Source organism: Cyrtonyx montezumae, unplaced genomic scaffold, assembly GCF_038088225.1.
Source record: "Cyrtonyx montezumae isolate F1298 unplaced genomic scaffold, pur_monq_1.0 scaffold_9, whole genome shotgun sequence".
Classification (NCBI taxonomy): Eukaryota; Metazoa; Chordata; class Aves; order Galliformes; family Odontophoridae; genus Cyrtonyx; species Cyrtonyx montezumae.
In genome coordinates, this window is record NW_027072100.1 from 2,765,059 (window position 1) to 2,782,548 (window position 17,490).

Sequence of the window (17,490 nt, forward strand, 5' to 3'; positions counted from 1 at the left end):
CACATGATGCCAGCACAGCACACAGTGGAGGTCATTCTAACAAGAAATGCTGAAGGCAAGGCTCTCTGCTGTCCTAAAACCTGTTGCTTCCAACATCAACCCAGCTTTCACTTCTTAGCATGGCTTCTGATGCTGTGCCCCAGAAGATATTAGCAGAAGTGAAAAGCTATAGGAGTCCTCGGGCATCAGCTCAGACTCGAGTTTTATACAAAGAAATGAAAGCCAGATCACCACAATTCAACTAGCTTTGAAGGTTACTTAAATTCATAAGGAACTGATGACAGCAGCCACAGATGAAAATTAATCGAGATATTTAATACAGTGCAATCCATAGTAGTTTCTTAATTAAAATAATTGTGTGCATGTATCTGAATGGGTTATCAATTATCACAAAAAGCAATAAACATCGTAGTGCTATGTAGAAAAATGTACAACTGAAATTTAAATCTTCCCTACTTCCAAGATAGCATCTGTCAATTGCAAATCATTATCACCGATTAAATGGGAACAGAGACCACGTTGTAGTGGTGACAAACACGAGGCTGGCCACACATCAGTCAAGGGTATAAATATAACTTGCAAAGAACTAAAAACCTAAAGTATTCCTGTACCTAAACACAATAAGAAGCCAGTGGTGGCTCACAACTTTTCCTTTTTGTTTTTTTTTTTTAATGCCTTACAAGACTTCTAAACACACTTAAACTGACTTAAAATTACAGAGAGTTTTTCAGCTCGTTTCAATTCAGTACGGCCCAAACGTTTGAAGACAGAGATCCAGCAGTGGCATTAGCACAGTCCAAAAGCTGCATGTTTAATTTTGCAAACACCTTTTTACAGAAAGTCAGCTGCACAAACAGCAGGCAATTCCCCCTGCTCCCCTCTCTTTCCTTTGTGCAGACCACGCTATGCAGAAAACAGCAATGCAGTTCCCACTGCTTCAGGTTAAAATTAAAGATAAAGACATTTTACTTATACTTTCTCCTCAACACAACATATTTGCACCCAGAATAGGTAATCAAAGTCTTTTTTCTCCAGCTGATTACTGCTGTGGTTACATGTTTCCTGCCCAAGCTTCCAGCTCTTTCATGTCATCATCCTCTTCTTCCTCTTTCTTCTTGGCTGCAAAAGATTAAAACATCAGTGAGTTTTGAGTTGGAATCTCGACAGAACCCTGCAGTCACTCAAGAACAGGAGAGCAGCCTCCATGCCACCAACCCAACCAGTGAGACACCAAACACCAGCTGAGGATGCATGAAATGTTACACCAGGCCTTCATCAACTGAACTAAAAGGCACCTTCTGAAAATCCACCACGAGCTGCACCTTCTGAAGGCACCACTTTAAATGAGGAAAATTAACAGGAAGAATGCAAACTTGAATGGAGGGGAGTACGCGCACACGAGTGGTATCTACTGTTTGCTACAAGCACCATGCCATGCAGCAGGACACCCTGAGCCTTCAGCTTGAGTCCCTCCCAGTAGGACACCATTTCTTACAGCAGCTTGTCTCCAGTATCACTGGATCACAAATACATTCCTTACTGCATCAGTAAGTCCTCAAAGAAACACACAGAGGGTACCAGGTTTTGGTACAGCTAAGTACAGAACTGGGAGACTCCCAACTCCTGTGCCTGTTCTGCTCTCTGAGGGGCTGAGGAGCCAACCAGCCACGTGCTGCACGTCCTCTCTTGCCATGAGCACTAGCTGGCTTGGTGCACATATGAAGCAGCAGCCTGCACATGCTGCCATGCAGTTGGTTTTGGTCCCTCTAGGGGAGCTAACCATGATGTTTGTTCTAATATATTAAGTCCAATTCCTGGAATGAAAACCATTAACTCAGCAAAACACTGTAAGCTAAAAATCACTACAGCAACTTGGGAAAATACAAACAGGGGAAGGGAAAGGGAAAAAGGAAAAAGCTCTTCCTCAGACAGTGTTCCAGCTTCAGAACTGTCCTGTTTCTAATAGGGGGGAAAAAAGTCAAATAATTCATGCTCAGAATAGCTTGTGTCATCTTAATGATACATTCACATAAAAGGGAACAGAGTTAGCTTTAAGTCGAACTCAAAACGTACTGCTTGTACAAGTTTGGAATTCCTCTTTCTAAATTAAGCTCATCCAGTCTCAGCTAAACAGAAACAGCTTTTGCCTGAATTCCTCCAGACATCAGTACAGGTGGCAGGCAACAAAAACCTTCCTCATTTACACTGATTACATCAAAATCCAGGCAGCTCCTGAGAACTGGAAAGGCAAGAAAGTTCATGATTGCTTTCCACCCAATGAATAAAAAGGAGGTAATGGAGTCAGCTCTACCACAGCAGTCAGGTAAAGCAGTCCCACTGGAAGTCTGCTCAGTAATGACCCAAAGTACTTTTAATCCTAATACAGTGCAGAAGGTAAATTTAGTTTCAGGTTGGTATGTGTTCATGGCAACAAACCTCATGAAAACAGCAGTGCAGAAAAAAGACAACACCCACATTTATCTAATAATTATTTCTCTTGCTCTTGAATCTGAATTTGGATTAAGGCACTGATTCAAGATACTTTAATGTAACTTGCTGCTCTCTCATCAGAATTTGTCAGCCATTCTGCCTCATAAAACAGAACTAGAAACAAACACAAAATCAGTTACATCCAAAAGAAACAAACAGCATACACAAAGAAAACTTCTCACCAAGCCACCTGAAGCAGAACCTTGTTGTTTGGCATTACATGCTGCTTCCCAGGTCTTTGATTAGTCCACAGACAGCAAGATAATTACAGATACACTGACAAGCAGTTGGGAATATTCCCTCCCTCAAGCTTTTTGGACCTCTTTTCCCTCTAAGACAGCACACAAAAGAGCTGCAAAGTCTACAACTTCCTTGTAATACCTTATGGCAAATTTAGCAAAACAGATTGCAAAATTTCCTGTTAATGCACGTCAGAGGTAATCCAAATCAACTATATTTCATGAGGTATCGTTTCTAGTTCACAGAAGCAATTGGTGCTGCTGGAAAAGCAGCTTTAAACTGTCTGTGTAAATACCAACACTTCTTGGCCACTCTGCACATTACATCATCATGCTAGTTTTTGCTAGATACGTGTGCTGTAAAACTGGCATGATCACAAGTCTGCTACTGCCTGGCTTGAATACATGCAAACCACAGAGACAAAGGAGACAACAGTGGACTAGGCTTCAAACTGGGGGAACTGGAAGTTAAATAAATCCAAGATGTTTCTAATCCATACATACCTGGCTTCGATGGTATCGATATCGAGGGCACATTTGGTAGTGGTACTGTTTCGGGACCACTTATTTCCAGCAAGTTTTTGTCTAATTCTTCTTGTTCTAGTTCCTCTAGTTCTGCCATCAGCTCATCCTAGTTTTGAAAAGACGAAGAAATAAGAACAAAATTTTAGATCATATTTACTATCTTAACAGACTTAGCTAGCCAAGTTATTGCAGAGTAACTAAAATGCACAGGATCAGTGCAAACTGAGGATATAAAGGGCCTGAATCTTCATGTTAATTCTTCTATTCTGCTCTTGGAGGAGGCAGCAAAGCTATGTGAGTCTAAGTATTATCAGATCAGGCCATCCAGACCATCCTCAGCATAAAGTCAGGTTCACAGCTGCTGTATGTGCTGGCAGAAATAGCAAGTAACAAATTCCAGGAGAGATTTTGTCATACCTAGAAACACATGACATGCAGATCTTAAAAGAAAGATTTCATTTAAACAGGAAAATCCAAAGCATACCTCATCAAATTCCTCCCCAAATCCTACTGGCTTTGAGATGGCTGTTGAAATCTCATCTGCCAGCTCTTGCTGTTCTGCAATGTCCTGCATTAATTCATCTACTTTGTCAATATCCCTATAAAACAAAGGAAAGAGCAGGTCAGTCAGGCACGATCTCAAGCAGTGCTTAAGAATGTAGTTTTTGGGTTTTTTGTAATAATGCCACACCACAGCAACGTTTTACAAGGTTGTTCCTAAAAGAAATACTCTGTATGAGCATCTAAGTTCTATCCCCCTGCACCTCACACCCTGGTCTCAATAAAGTTATGCATCAATTTTTGTTCCTCTTCCTAAAAGCTTAGCTCACAGCACTTACATACAGAGACCTCACGTGGAAAGGTTCTGTTCTGTATTTCTGAAATGAATAATCATTTGCTCTGTTCCTTGTTCCAGCATTATTACATTACATCTACAATATTTGCTTTTGGTAGAAGTACATCATTCCACAGCAAAGAAGTTTCACTCTGCCCTGGAGGCTGGAAACTTGCTGTCTGCAGGCAGATCAGTCGTGGTGTGCTCTCCTGTCTGCTTCACACTCCGCTGGTGGGAACCTTCTGCTGGACAAACACTGTGCATCTGCCAGGAGCGGTGTCGTGTCACGTGAAACAGTGCCAAGCTGAGAAAGAGTTGATCCTTCCTATCTTGGTCAATACCCAAATACACCTAATGTTTTACCTGCATTTAAGTTACAGACTTAAAAAGAAGATTTTACTACACTGGCTCTATTACTTGTTATGAAATAAGTGGTATCTAGCACATCAAATGTCAAACTAAGGGTCCTACAGAAGGAGACAGAGGGGAATAACTTACATGTTGTCATGAGCAGCTTTCATGGCTTTAGCAGCAAAACCCATGTTCTTAAGCACTTCAGTGTTGGTGTTGGCATTCTCCAGGGCCTCCCTCTGAAATTCAATTGTGGACAAGGTGCCATCTATCTGTGCAAGCTGCTTCTCATACCTCTTCTTACGCTTTAGGGCCTGAAGAGCAGCTGAGCAAAGGAAAGAAAAGTAGGACATGTGAGATCTGTGTTCCAGCCACTCTTGTTTTGTACCAATGCTACTCAGAACACAGCAACATTCAGCATGCTGTACTGTTTGTCTTATGGTTGCCTACTTGCCTAAAGGTGGCCAAGTAAGCACTGACCACCTGCAGCTGCCAGAAGGATGCATGTCAAGAAGTGACTGGAGGACTGGCAGCTCAGCCAGCTGTAACAAGTCACAGCACAGAGACCTGGCTGCAGCAAACATCAGGCTTCAATACACAAGCTGATGCACACAGAAACATCCCAGCATGGTTGCTGGTGCAGTGAGTGCAGTTGAGGTTATGCTGTGCAGCTGCTGGCAGTAGAAGCTCAGTCAAATAGGAAACGAGACAAAGCTCTCTTTGTTTTGCTGCTGAATGCTGTGATGTATACACACACAAACTTCGTGTGCATTTCACCTTACTCCTGCTACAAGGTACTGCCCGCACTGCAGCCTGCTGCATGCTCCTTCTTGAAATGCTCACAGTGCACACAAGCTGGATTTACCAGTAATCCTGCCTGTAAGTGGGTAAAGGTTCAGTAGGAGCAGCACTGTGGGCAGTGTTAACCAAGCACGGAGCTCCACCGTCTGATGAGCAACAATGGAGTGCAACATCATGCAAAGCATACAACTACAGCTTCCTCCACAGCACTTCTGACACAGACAGACTTACCCATGGCCACCCTGTTTAAATGGTCAGCATACAGGCAGGGAATCACAGAGTATCCCAACTTGGATGGAACCGATGAGGGGCACTGAGTCCAATTTACAGATCCACACAGCTCCATCCAAACCCTATGGCTGAGAGCAGTGTCCCAGTGCTCCCAGAGCTCGGGGTTGTGCCCACTGCCCTCTGGGGCACAGCCTTTCCCTGACCCCCACCTGAGCTTCCCCTAACACGGCTCCTTGCTGCCCCCCCAGGCCCTGTTGTGTCACAGAGAGCAGAGCTCAGTGCTGCTGACCACCAGCTCCCTGGGTCTCCGCACAGCCCAGCACCATGCACAAGGAGTGGTGGCAATACAGGCTTCATAATGTCACAGCACAACTCCAAACCCTTCCCTGTCCCTGGTGTGATTCCCTAACAGAACCTGGAGGGCTGGGGCAGCAAGGAGGAGGAAATCCCACCAGAGATTCCCACCAGGAGGAATCCCACATCAGAGAGCTCCCCTGAACCCTCTCCCAGAGCAAGGACAGCTGTGACAGGGTGAGCACACCCTGCAGCAGAAATAAAGCATCTCAGCTCCTGAAAGAGGATTAAGTCTGCAGATAAAGCTGGCAGACACCCCATGTGTTGTTAGATCCCATCCTGACAACACCCAGGCACCCTGAAGAGGAATACACTCCTTCAGCTGGTTCTCAAAGTGGCCATGAATATGCTCTATTGGTTTAGTTTCCAATTCCTCCAGTGTGCTGGAACAGCAACACCAGACAGAGAACCACACTGTGCAGCTACAGCTGAGGTTGCCAAGCACCTACGAGGGCCATGGGCTGATTTAGCAGATATGACCAGAAGGACAAACAAAGGTGAGTCCAACATAAGCCCAACACAAGGCACTGCAGTGCTCCCCCGCCCCCCATGAGGTATAAATCCCCCACTACTCCGGGGCCAACCTCACAGCCCCAGCAGCTTTCATTCAGCACCAGCAGGAGGCCAGGATTGAGTTTTCACGTCACACAAAGGCCAGCATTTGCTCTCCAGAATGGGACATAACACAGATATCGTGTGGAACACTGCAGCTTGATGCCAGGCACAGAGTGAGGAGCAATGCATCCCTGGTACACTCGGTCTGGTTAACTTGGAACTCATTGCTGAATTAAGGATAGGTAAAGTTATCTTACAAAGAAAAAGCTGTCAGCAACATTTACACACTGGCAGATGCTGGGAAGCATCAGAGACCAAACATCCTTTTATTGAGTATTTTGTGCATCGTGGAGAATTATAGGCACAATCAGACTTTATAACCACCACACAAACCCAAGTACAACAATTTATGCACAGTTCCCCACCATAACTTTCCCTAAAAACAGGGAAATAAGTACAGTTCCTGCTTGCACTTTCAGAGCAAGCTGCTCAGGCACCCAAACACAACAAGCATCATTACGTAAGGGCACGCAATCAAGGGAGGCCAAGAAGCATCAGCAGACACTTCTGCTTCCCTGCTCAGCAGTCAGGGCAATGCAAGGACAAAGCTTCCCACAACCTTAGTGCCTGCCTGCACCCAGCTGAGGAGCAGGGGCTGCCCATGTTTCAGCTGCCTGAAGGGAGCACAGAGATGCAGGGCGTGCATAATGCTGCTGTGCCTGGGCACACTGGGATGGATAACCAGCGCAGAGTGGTGAGCACCAAAGACTGGTCCTCTCTGCTCTCCTATTTCAGCTTTGATTTCTGAAGACAGTGAGTAGTTCTGCTACTTTTACCTGGCAAAGCAGTCTTTACCATCTGCATAAATACCCACTGAAATCCTCCATACTGCCAGAGTCACACATTTTTATTACATTTTCAATGAAGTCAGAGCAATTAAAGCTGAAAGGAACTGCATTCAATCTTTTCTCCCCACAAAATCCATTTCCTGAACTTCAAATAAATCTGAAGGAGAGTCAGTCAGCCACTGCTGCACCCTCCAGCATCATGGTATTTCACATATATGCAAGCAGTGGGTGTGCCTCCGAAGCCCAAGTATAACACAGCCCATCTCTCCTCTTCCCAAGGACAGCAATTGCATTTACTGGCCACAAAACTGAAGGGCTCTGGGTCAGCACCACAAATTACACCTTTAGTACTTCCAAGATCGCATGACATCAGCAGGTACTGTAACTCCACCCCCAGCCATACTGGCTGTGGAGCTGCTCCAGCAGGACACACCAGCATTTGTTCTGCTCAGAGCACTGTCCCCTGGCCCAGGCAGGCTCCCTGCACTCACCACCCGCACGCAGCCTGCTGCCAAACAGCTCAGCACCTTTTGCTGGCAGGAGCTGACCTGCATTTTCCGTGCACCCCGATTTCCTTACCTTAGAATAAAACAAGCTGTGTGAGATTACAGGATCACCTGAGCAGCATCTGCCAGCAGCTTCTGTGAAGGGCCAGATACGTTCAGAAAGAAATAAGCACTGCGAGCTGTTCCCTCCATGCTGTGTGCTGAGTGTTTCTCAGGAGAACACACGCCTTCGTGCTGAGTGAGTGTTGGCACTGGGTATTTCTCCTCTCAGAAGCAGCAAGGCTTTGGGTGGGTTAACTCATTCCTGGATTATTCCTATTTCTATAGAAAAACAGCAGTACCTCTTCAAATGAAGAAGGGGAGGATTTACACTTGCCTCATTTTCTTTTTTCCTTTCCCAGCTCAAACCTCTCGCAGGTTGCACTCGAGGAAGAGACAGTAACCACTGACCCACAACTGATGGATCACTCTCCCTGCCTGCTAAACAGATGAGCTGAGCTGATGAGAGAAGCAAAACTCGTTAGCAGACATTGAATTCACTGTTAAAAAAAAACAGAAGATCAACACTTAAGATAATCTTCACTTCACAAATCAAAGCAAACCCCATCACAGCAAAAATATTGGATCATTACAGGAAGTTTGCTACGGGTGGGACATGGGACCCAACCTGCACTGATAAGGACCTAAATGATCAGAGTGCAAGCTGCCATCAGGCCCAACTGCCTGCTTCAATTACCTGAATCTAGAAAGTAAATTTACAGAAATTTTAAGTCCTTCTTAGAAACTCAGACTTCTTGATATATAAAAAGGCATTCCTCTGTCCATTCTTACAGCCCTGAAGTATTAGTTTGTGTACAGCTGATGAGCAAGGACCCGTGTCACCCCTGAGAAATGAATGCTCCCAAGTGAGAAGGGGAAATGCTGAGGTTCCAGCTGCCTCACCCAGACTCACCACCTGACAGAACACTACAGTTCACCAAATAATCTCACTTCTCTAAAAACACAGTCAGTCTGGAAGAATTTTATGCAAATTTTAAGTTTTTTCAACCTGGACATTAGTAACTGTTAACAGTGCTGACATATGTCTAAAATCTGCCCCAAAATATATACATATACAGCACTTTGGTAGAAGACAGTGCACAGTTATCTGAAGGCAGCGAGACAATACAGTTTTTGCCACACTGCACTGCACTCAGAGAGAAGCAGTTGACTGAAAGGGTCAGTAATTTCAATAAACACCATCAGCCCTGCTGCAAATTAGTGCTGCTGGTACATGTGCTGGACAAGCAGTTAAAGGGAAATTTATGCCCTTAGAAACCCTACTGAACTAATGCTTTTCTATAGTGAGAGCAGAAAAATATAGAAAAAACAAAGAACTCAAGACACCTCTTCACCTACATGCAACCACAGGCTCTGCTAGCAGCAACACATCTGAGCTTGGGGCAGGGCAGGAGGACTGATTCCTTCAGCAGTGGGGAAAGCATTTGGGAGCTGTGCTGAAATTAAACTGTGCTTTCCCAGAGGCAGCTGTGAGCATGGGAACTCCTCTCACAGGTAGGTGCACACCAAGCATCTGCTCACTGCCATTGGGAGGAACAGGAGACCACTGCTCAGCACTGGGTCAGCATCCTGCTCCCTGCACCGCACACCTGAGTGGGAACAGGACATGCATCACTACTTTTGCTGCTCCTGAAAATGCAATTCCATCTTCATGGCACTGCAGAAAACGTTATCACCACCAACACCCCTGCTGTCCTTGAAATGGGATAAACTAGAGGCACCAGTAAGCAGAAGCAATTTGCTCCTTGCATGCCATGGCTTTGCAGATGCTGACAATGAGCAAACTGCCCATGGTATCCCCAGAAGCTAACTTAATTCACCAGGTAACCCCCAGTGCTACAGAGAGGCAGGTGTAAATCCAATAGAGATGGATCCTGCCACAGTCTCACACAATTCCTTCCTACCTGTGAGTTTAACCTTGAATAAATACACAGCAAGATTTCTCTACAAGAGGAGAAAGTGAAGGCCAAGCAGACCTCACACAGAGGAAGAAACAAGGACAGCCAGCGAGTTGCTACCCAAGCCTATTGCTAACTGAGTGCCCATTAGTTTCTAAGCTGCCTGTCACCAAGGTGACTGCACAGCACCAAGTGTTGGAGGACCAGGAAGACAGTCTGGACTTTAAGCATCGTGGTGTGACAGTGGTTGGAGAAGGAAGCAGTGAAGCATGGACACATAAATTCACAGCACCTCCACGGCTAACAGAGGGCAAAGCAGCACAATTGCTTTTCCTAGGAAGGCCAACCCCTGAGACCTGTGATGTCTGGTGGATATACCCACTCCTAAAAGCTGCTTCATGCTGAAAGCCTGCAGCCATTATCACCCCATTACCACAGACAACATCTCCCACGGAGTTCGCATTGCTGCCAGCAGCCTCCATCCCCTCCTCTGCAGGAACATTTTACCCGAAGTGCCTGAAGCTCAGGCCTTGGTCCCCACTCACCCTTCTGTGAGCATTAACTGAGCTCCCAAACCCTCTCCTCAAAAGGCAGGCAGCTTTTCTCAGCCTTCTCCAGCTCGGAGATTAAGCACCTGTCTAAAACTACTTTAACAAAGCATCTAAATCCAGGCAGAGAATGAAAGGTTTCTGTCCTCTCAGCATTTCAAACAAGATTACAACTTTCCTCTGCAGAAAGTACTGTGAGAACATTTAGTCCATTCTGCTGGAGATTAAACTAAACAGTAAAGGTTTACAAATCTACAAATAAGAAAGGGGGGGGAAGGTGGAGGAAAAGCCATCCCTGTGCAACGCATGCTCTGAGCTGTGTGCCTCCGACACAAAGGGGCCAGCAGCCCGGTGCCACCAGCACACACCTGGCTGTCCCCGTGTCCCAGCAGCACGCAGCCCCACAGTGTCACACCTCCTCACCACTTCCTTATCACCTGTGAGTCACCGAGTGCAGAGAGGGCACTTCTGAAGGTCAGAACCCATGACTGCAGTGTGATATGTGACTGAGACAGGGCTGAAACTCAGGGTCAGCATTACAGAGACCCGGCCCCTTGAACGCTAAGGCAGCACTCCTCTGGTCAACAATCCCCACTAAGATAAGCCCCAGGACAGTTTTGTCTTCTCTCCCCCTAAGACTGTGGTAAGTTATCCTCCCCCACCCTTTCAAACTGCTCCAAAAATGCTGCTATTAAAAATCTGCACCTTCTTCACATCCCAATTTGATGCTTACACTCAAAGGAGAGATTATTCAGAGGTCAGCAAACGTTGAGGGGTTTTGGATGAAATAAAGCATGCTCCTTAAAGGCCCTTTGGGATCCTCATGGCTCTTCATTTTCATGCTGCACCTACTGAAGGATGCCTTGCTAAAGGGAATCCCAGGGAGAAACCCTTCTCTTCCTCTGAATCCTTCTGCCAAAAAGTGCATCAGGGAGAGGTTCAGCTTTACCTTTCCCAGCTTGTCAGGGTGATGGAGCATGGCTGTCCAGAGAGTCTCCTATGGAGACATACAAGACCTGGCTGAACGCCCACCTGTGTGACACTGCAGGGACCTGTTGAAGCAGGGGGGGTGGACTCGATGCTCTCTTGAGGTCCCTTCCAACCCCTGCAGTTCTGCAATTCTGTGAACAGAAGTAGCTCTTCTTAAGCACCTCAGGATCTTCTTAACATCTAGGAATGATCTGACAGGAAAAAATAATCCTTATGTTTAAACAATATTTCTGCAAACAAGGCACAAAACCCAGGAGATCCTGGCCCTGCATGGCCCACACTGAGACCTGCTCTTCCTGGGAACAAAGCACATTACCAACTGGGCAAACTCTCACTCATTCTCCAGCTTTTGTAGCTATTATTACAACACAGGATCTTCCTGAGCCTGTCATAACACCTGACATTCTGCTGACATCTCACCTGGTGAAGCCACAGTTTTGCAATGTGAAAACTCTCTTTTCCGTGAGAACTCTGATTCCAGTGCTAATGGATGATGGAGAGAGGGGAAAATGTTAAAACTGTAAGTCTTTGTAAACCCCAAAACTATAAAGCAAATAATCGGAACCATATTTACTAAAATGCCTTGTACTTCTTGACTCAGCCCATAAACACTTAACTGGCAGTGCTGCAGAATGCCTCTGGAGGCCAGGACTTAATTACATTTCTAAAGACAAAGCCACATGGTTGGGCAGTAATCAACTGCAGAATCCAGGGTCAGCAACACAGACTGTTACCATAACCCTCCCGAGTCACGGAATAGTCTGAGTTGGAGAGGACCTTCAAGCACACCCAGCCCCCCAGATGAGGCTGCCCACAGCCCCATCCAACCCGGCCTTGGGCACCTCCAGCATCACAGGACTGTTTACAGTGGGATTGAGTGCACTCTTCCAATGTTAATGTTGTTGGTAAAGATGTTAAAGAGCACTGGTCCCAGTACTGACCTGTAATGGACACCACTTGTCACTCATCTCCATCTAGACACTGAGCCACTGACCACTATCTCTGGCTACAGCCTCCTAACCAGCTCCTTATCCATCAAACAATGCACTCCATCAAGTCCAGGTATTTCTCATTTGGAGAGAAGGATGTTATGCTGTGCCATCCTCCAACTGCCTCCTTTTTGTCTCAGACTCTGTAACAGGCATCCTGCTTTGCTGGATGCCTGGCTGTGAATTTCACAGAGAGCATGTCCCAGAGCCTGAGCTCCTTTAGTGTTTAGTTTTACAAAGTCATCCATTTTTAGGTGGTGAGCATAGGAGGCAAGGTTTTACTTTACACTCCGCTCTCCCCACACAAACCATCTCAGAGCCTCACCACTCGCAGATCCCAAACAGATGAGGACTCCACTGGTGAGAGCAAAACCATGAGCATCTTGCCAGCAGTGCTCACTCCAGCTCACTGCTGCTTCCTCCAAGCCCTGCAGCAATGCAGAGGCAGGCTGGGGACACTGGGACACACAGGCACCCAGCTGGGCAGTCCTCCTGCATGGGGGACTGCTCAGTTCTACCAGACAGGCAGCACAGTGTGCACCAGCCCTATAAAAGCTCAGAGGGGATGGTACTCTTCTTATTCAGGTCTAATGAATGGTGAAGAGAAACTGCAGAGAAACCCAGCAAACAAAAACTCTTGTCCCCAACAGCACTGGGGCTGCAGACCACTCCTGACAGGAGGCTGCCCCTCCCTTCTGTATTTTAAGTTAATCTCCTGCTCATCAATGAAGCACAGCCATGTCCTTCACTATTACTTTATGCCTGAAAGCACTGCAATTTCTCCAGAAAAAGCAGCCCTCACTTTTGCTCCCGAGGTTTTGTTGAAGTCAAGAACACCACAGTGCTCTGTGCACTGGGAAGCATCACAGCCACACCACATGCCGTCCTGCAGAGGGCTGCTGGAGTCACGTCAGAGCAAGCTCCACATCCTCCAATCCAAACCAAAATCCAGCGTGCATCCCAGCAGCAGGGAGACTCCCCTGACCAGCAAGTGCTGCTGGAGGGGGGCACAGCAGGAGGCTGGGAGAGCTTGGCAAGGAGACCTCAAGGGAACAAGCATGAAGCCCAGAAACACAGCTCCACGTGCATTCTGCCGGGCAGGAACAAGCAGGCAGTTTGCTGAATGATCTGAGGACCTAAAAGGAGGTTTAAACCAAATCTGCACTTCACATGAGCTTCAGATTGTAGCTGTGAACTGGCAAAGGGAGCCCTTAAGCAGGTTTCAACAATTAGGGTTGAGGCTTCATCGGTACTGGAGTCCAACAATCCAATGCAATGGGATAGAAACAGCAATCACAACAAGCTGGGTGGCTGCAGACATACCAGGTGTTGTCTCTGACACTGCATGAACCAGGAAAGGAACAGAGAAAGGATGTATTGCAGTCACCAAAATGCACCTGGCAGAACTACAGGCTTTTTGCTTTCATTTGTGTGACCTGTTGAAGTTCTTTTTGTGAGTACTCCCCAACTGTTCTGCACTACAGCAACCTGACTCAAAAAGCCTCTGTTCAGCGAGGGTGAGCAGAATTGCAAACACCTTAAAAAGAGTTATTAGCTAAATTAAAAAGAGTTATTACTATTTTCCAGAGCCAGATGTTTAAGCACTCAATTCATGAATCTCAGGGCAAGACAAAGGACTCTGCCTGCCCTTGGCTTCCATCAGTGCTCACACTGCCACAGGTAAGCACCTGGAAGGGGGGGATGCATTTTAACTCAGCCTGTGACTGAAAGCACGGGTCTGGCAGGCTGCAGTGTGACAAGAAGGGCTGGGTAGGGTTTGCTATAGGGCTGCTGCTACCTCTCAAACAGCTTCTTGTGATTTCCAAAAACAAAACCGGGGCCTCTTGGGGACAGCACATGGAGGAGGGTGGCAAAGAGGTCACGTTCCTGCTAGTCAGGCAGCTGGGCAGCACCAAGACCTGCCAAAAGACAGAGGTGGGCAGAAAACCTGGACTTGTGGCTTCAGCTTACATCCAGCTTGCGTGTTTGCTTTCTTATTTCTGGTGTGGGGTGGAAAACAGCAGTGTTCTCTTTCCAGGAAAAGCCTGAATTACACAGCAGGAATTTAGCTGTGCTTTTGAATCCGTTCTGCACTCATTCACCAATGCCAAAAAAAGAAAACAAAAAAAGTAATGTGTTCTTTTACAGTGATGGAAAAAAACTTTCACCTCAGAGAAAAAGAAAACATTACCTAACAGAAATCAGAGCAGATAGGAAATCCATAACACATCCATCTCCTGCATGTTAGCCCAGTATTCATTTTTTTGTTTGTGGCAGGCAGGAACATGACGTCACTGTTACTCTGGACCTGAGTGGCATGACTACAGGGTGGCACTGAAGGAGGGAACAGGTTTCCCTTCCTGCTGGAATCTTCACACAGAGATATAACTAGAAGAGATAATGAAGTTTCAGACCAAAGAGATTGGACTTCCAGAGCTAATCCACTGCTTTTACTTACAGGTGCTGTTTCCCTGGCAGCTTTTTAGATGTTGGCCACAAGGAAAGGAGTAGAACTGGAAAAGCAGTGATTAAGATCACCCTGAGCTATCCTGAAACCAAACACCGAGCACCAGAACTTGACAACCCTTGGAGTCAGCGGTTTGCTTCGTTTCAGGAAGCTGGAGTGCCTGACCCAACCACCGTGCTCACAGCTGCACTTCGTGCTAACGCAGGACTTACTTTCAGCACAGATTTACATCTTGTAAGACACCCAAACCACACCACGCTGCTGCTCATTCAGTTCACCGCATGATTTAGGTCCCTCACCTACAAGCAACATCAAAAGTCTCCCGAGAAAAGTAAACACCCAAAGCCGTACAGTTTCCAAAAGAGCAGGCTGACTGCTCACAGGAGATAACACAAAGCACAAGCACAGCCCTGCTTTTCACCATCCTCAGCCCACAGCTGTAAGCACTGCTCTGCCCAGCTGCCTTCTCCTCCTCCTGGGAGCTGCTGGGTACTGCGGCCTAACGACAGCTGGCAGCGAATGCACGGACTGCTGCTTAAAGCACCAACATTAGAGACCCTCCGGACTGCTCAGAGCACTTTGCTGCCACAACTGCGCAGGCAGATAAAAACATTTTAATGCAAGGTGAAAGCCACCGTGCCAAGTGACAGAGCAGGCTGAGGGGACTTACACCACTTAGTTACCCTTTTCAACTTCAGCATCTCTTAAGCAGCTGTCTGGCTGCACAGCTACGTATCCTAAATGACAAGAAGTATACACAGCAGTTCATCAGTCACTAAAACCCACCACGTGCTTGGGGCACACCCGAGAACCAGAACAGAACTCGGGAAGTTTCAGAGCTGCATTTTCTAAATGTTGAACCAATGGACTCATTAAGCTAGCTTTCAATTGGTTTCCCTTAGCATGTTTCAACGATATCAAAATATTTCAATTCAGAAGATACCGTACACACACAAAAAGCAATGTCTTTTTATTTTCCCCCTACATTACAACTGGCTTTGAAACAAAACATCACGACTGCTGTCAGAGAAGGACAAGTTCACACAACTGGATATAAAAAAACCAAAACACCACCACAACTCGTGCCATCCACGTGATGAACAACACTCTGAGCAGAGCACACTGCCCCAGCAGATACCAGCTGCCCTTCCCAAGCACAAAGCTGCCCAGAAAGCCTCTTGAAAAATTAAAAGATGGGGGAGGGAGGGAGGAAGCAGATAGATACATGGACAGATAGGATTTTGCTTTCCACCAGAACACCACCCCAGCCCTTCTTGATTTCACAGCTCCTTAATTACTCGTTACTCATTGGGATCCTGTTCTGCTGGGGATGTCAGTTCACCTGAGCTGGAGCCCCGCAGTCAATGTGCAGTTTGTCCATCCTGTGCCTCCTGCACCCACAGCACAGAACGGGCACGGACAGAGCTGCGGGGACAGCGACTGAGGACCTCAGCAAGCAACAGCACAAACAGAACAACACACATCACAAGGGGTCACTGAAAGCAGACGAAGGAACCGTAGAGTGGGACAACTACAAAGGATGCATGCTTTCGCTGAGGAAAAATTAAAAATAAAGCAGCACAAGAAACTTTGTCTTATTACAACTGTGGCAACCAGTTACAAACTGATGGTGAAGTTCACTGTGCCCCCTGAGGAGGAGCGGATGTGGAAGCAGGCCGGGCTGGGAGCACCGCTCCTGTGCCAGCCCCGAGAGGCCCCGCATGTCCGGGGTAGGCCCGGCTGCCGACCGAGCAAAGGAAGGAGCGGCCACGGAGACCCTGCTGGGCGGCACTGCGGGGGTTAACCCCGCGCGGAGCGAGTCCTGCTGCCCTCATCCTGACACCGCCCAGACGGGCAACGTCAACACCCAAAGCGGAGGCAGCGCCCAACCGCAAAAGGCCCCGAAGAGCACCGACCCCAACCCCTCCGTACTCACCGACCCTCAATGTCACATCCCCACGGCTCTCAACACCTCCGGGGATGGTGACCCCCTCCTCCCCCCCCCCAGGCCCGGCTCCATCCCGGGGTGCCGCCGCCCCGCCCTCACCGCGCTTGTTCTTGGTGCCGTGCTTGCGGGCGGCCGCCAGCTCCTGCTCGATCTTCTTCTCCAGGAACTCCTGCTTCTTGCTCAGCATCTCCTCCGTGTCCCGCAGCCGCTGGATGGCCTCCTGCGGGGACGGGCCCTTCCCGGCGCCCTTCCCGCCGGCGCCGGACCCGAACAGCTTCCCCAGGAGCCCCGACATGGCCGCGCTGCGCCGGGCCGCGTTAGGAAGCGATGGCGGCTGCGGAGCGCGAACGGCGCTCCCCTCCCCGCTCGGGTCTCCGTCCGGCCGAACAACTCCGCTCCTCCCGCGCTGCTCCGCCGCCTCCAGCCGCTCGCTCGGGCCCGCACCCCGCCCCGGCTCCCCGCCCCCGTGCCGCACACGGCTCCCGGCGCACCCCGCTCCGCCGAGCGGCGGCCGCGCGAGGGGCACGCTGGGAAACGTAGTACGGAGCGGCGGGCGGAAGTGGGAAGTAGCGTCATACGGCGGGTGACGCCGGCGGAAGAGCGGTCGCCACTGCGGCGCCCGGTGAGTGCGAGAGTCACGTGGTGCGAGCGGTGCCGGAACGGAAGGGCTGCACCGAGCGGCGGGGTGGGGCGGGCAGCGAGAGCGCGGCCGGAGCCAGGCGAGCGGGGGGAAGCGGCCAGCAATTAACGGGCTCGTGACGTGCGAGCGGCCAGAGCCGCGAGAGCTCTCAGATCTCTTTTTATTATACTTCTGCTACCGATTTTGTAGCATAACTGAAGAAAAATGCAGAAGGC

General features: G+C 48.2%; 1 protein-coding gene across 1 annotated transcript; it reads right to left on the bottom strand.

Annotated features, from left to right (window-relative positions):
* Nucleotides 1–294: 294 nt before the first annotated feature.
* On the bottom strand, nucleotides 295–17,044 carry CHMP4B (charged multivesicular body protein 4B). Its single transcript, XM_065754096.1, has 5 exons — nucleotides 16,735–17,044; nucleotides 4,588–4,765; nucleotides 3,739–3,853; nucleotides 3,234–3,360; nucleotides 295–1,119 (listed from the first exon to the last, which is right to left on the bottom strand). Exons 1-5 carry the CDS (start codon nucleotides 16,928–16,930, stop codon nucleotides 1,052–1,054), a joined length of 684 nt encoding a protein of 227 aa, XP_065610168.1. The 5' UTR covers nucleotides 16,931–17,044; the 3' UTR covers nucleotides 295–1,051.
* Nucleotides 17,045–17,490: the final 446 nt, after the last annotated feature.

Excerpts from the sequence above, each read along its gene's own strand:
- CHMP4B (XM_065754096.1), bottom strand. The coding sequence starts at position 16,930 with ATGTCGGGGCTCCTGGGGAAGCTGTTCGGGTCCGGCGCCGGCGGGAAG. Across the intron at positions 3,854-4,587 it reads AAAGCTGCTCATGACAACAT|GGATATTGACAAAGTAGATG; the intron begins GTAAGTTATTCC and ends TTTGTTTTATAG. Across the intron at positions 3,361-3,738 it reads TTGGGGAGGAATTTGATGAG|GATGAGCTGATGGCAGAACT; the intron begins GTATGCTTTGGA and ends TTTCAAAACTAG.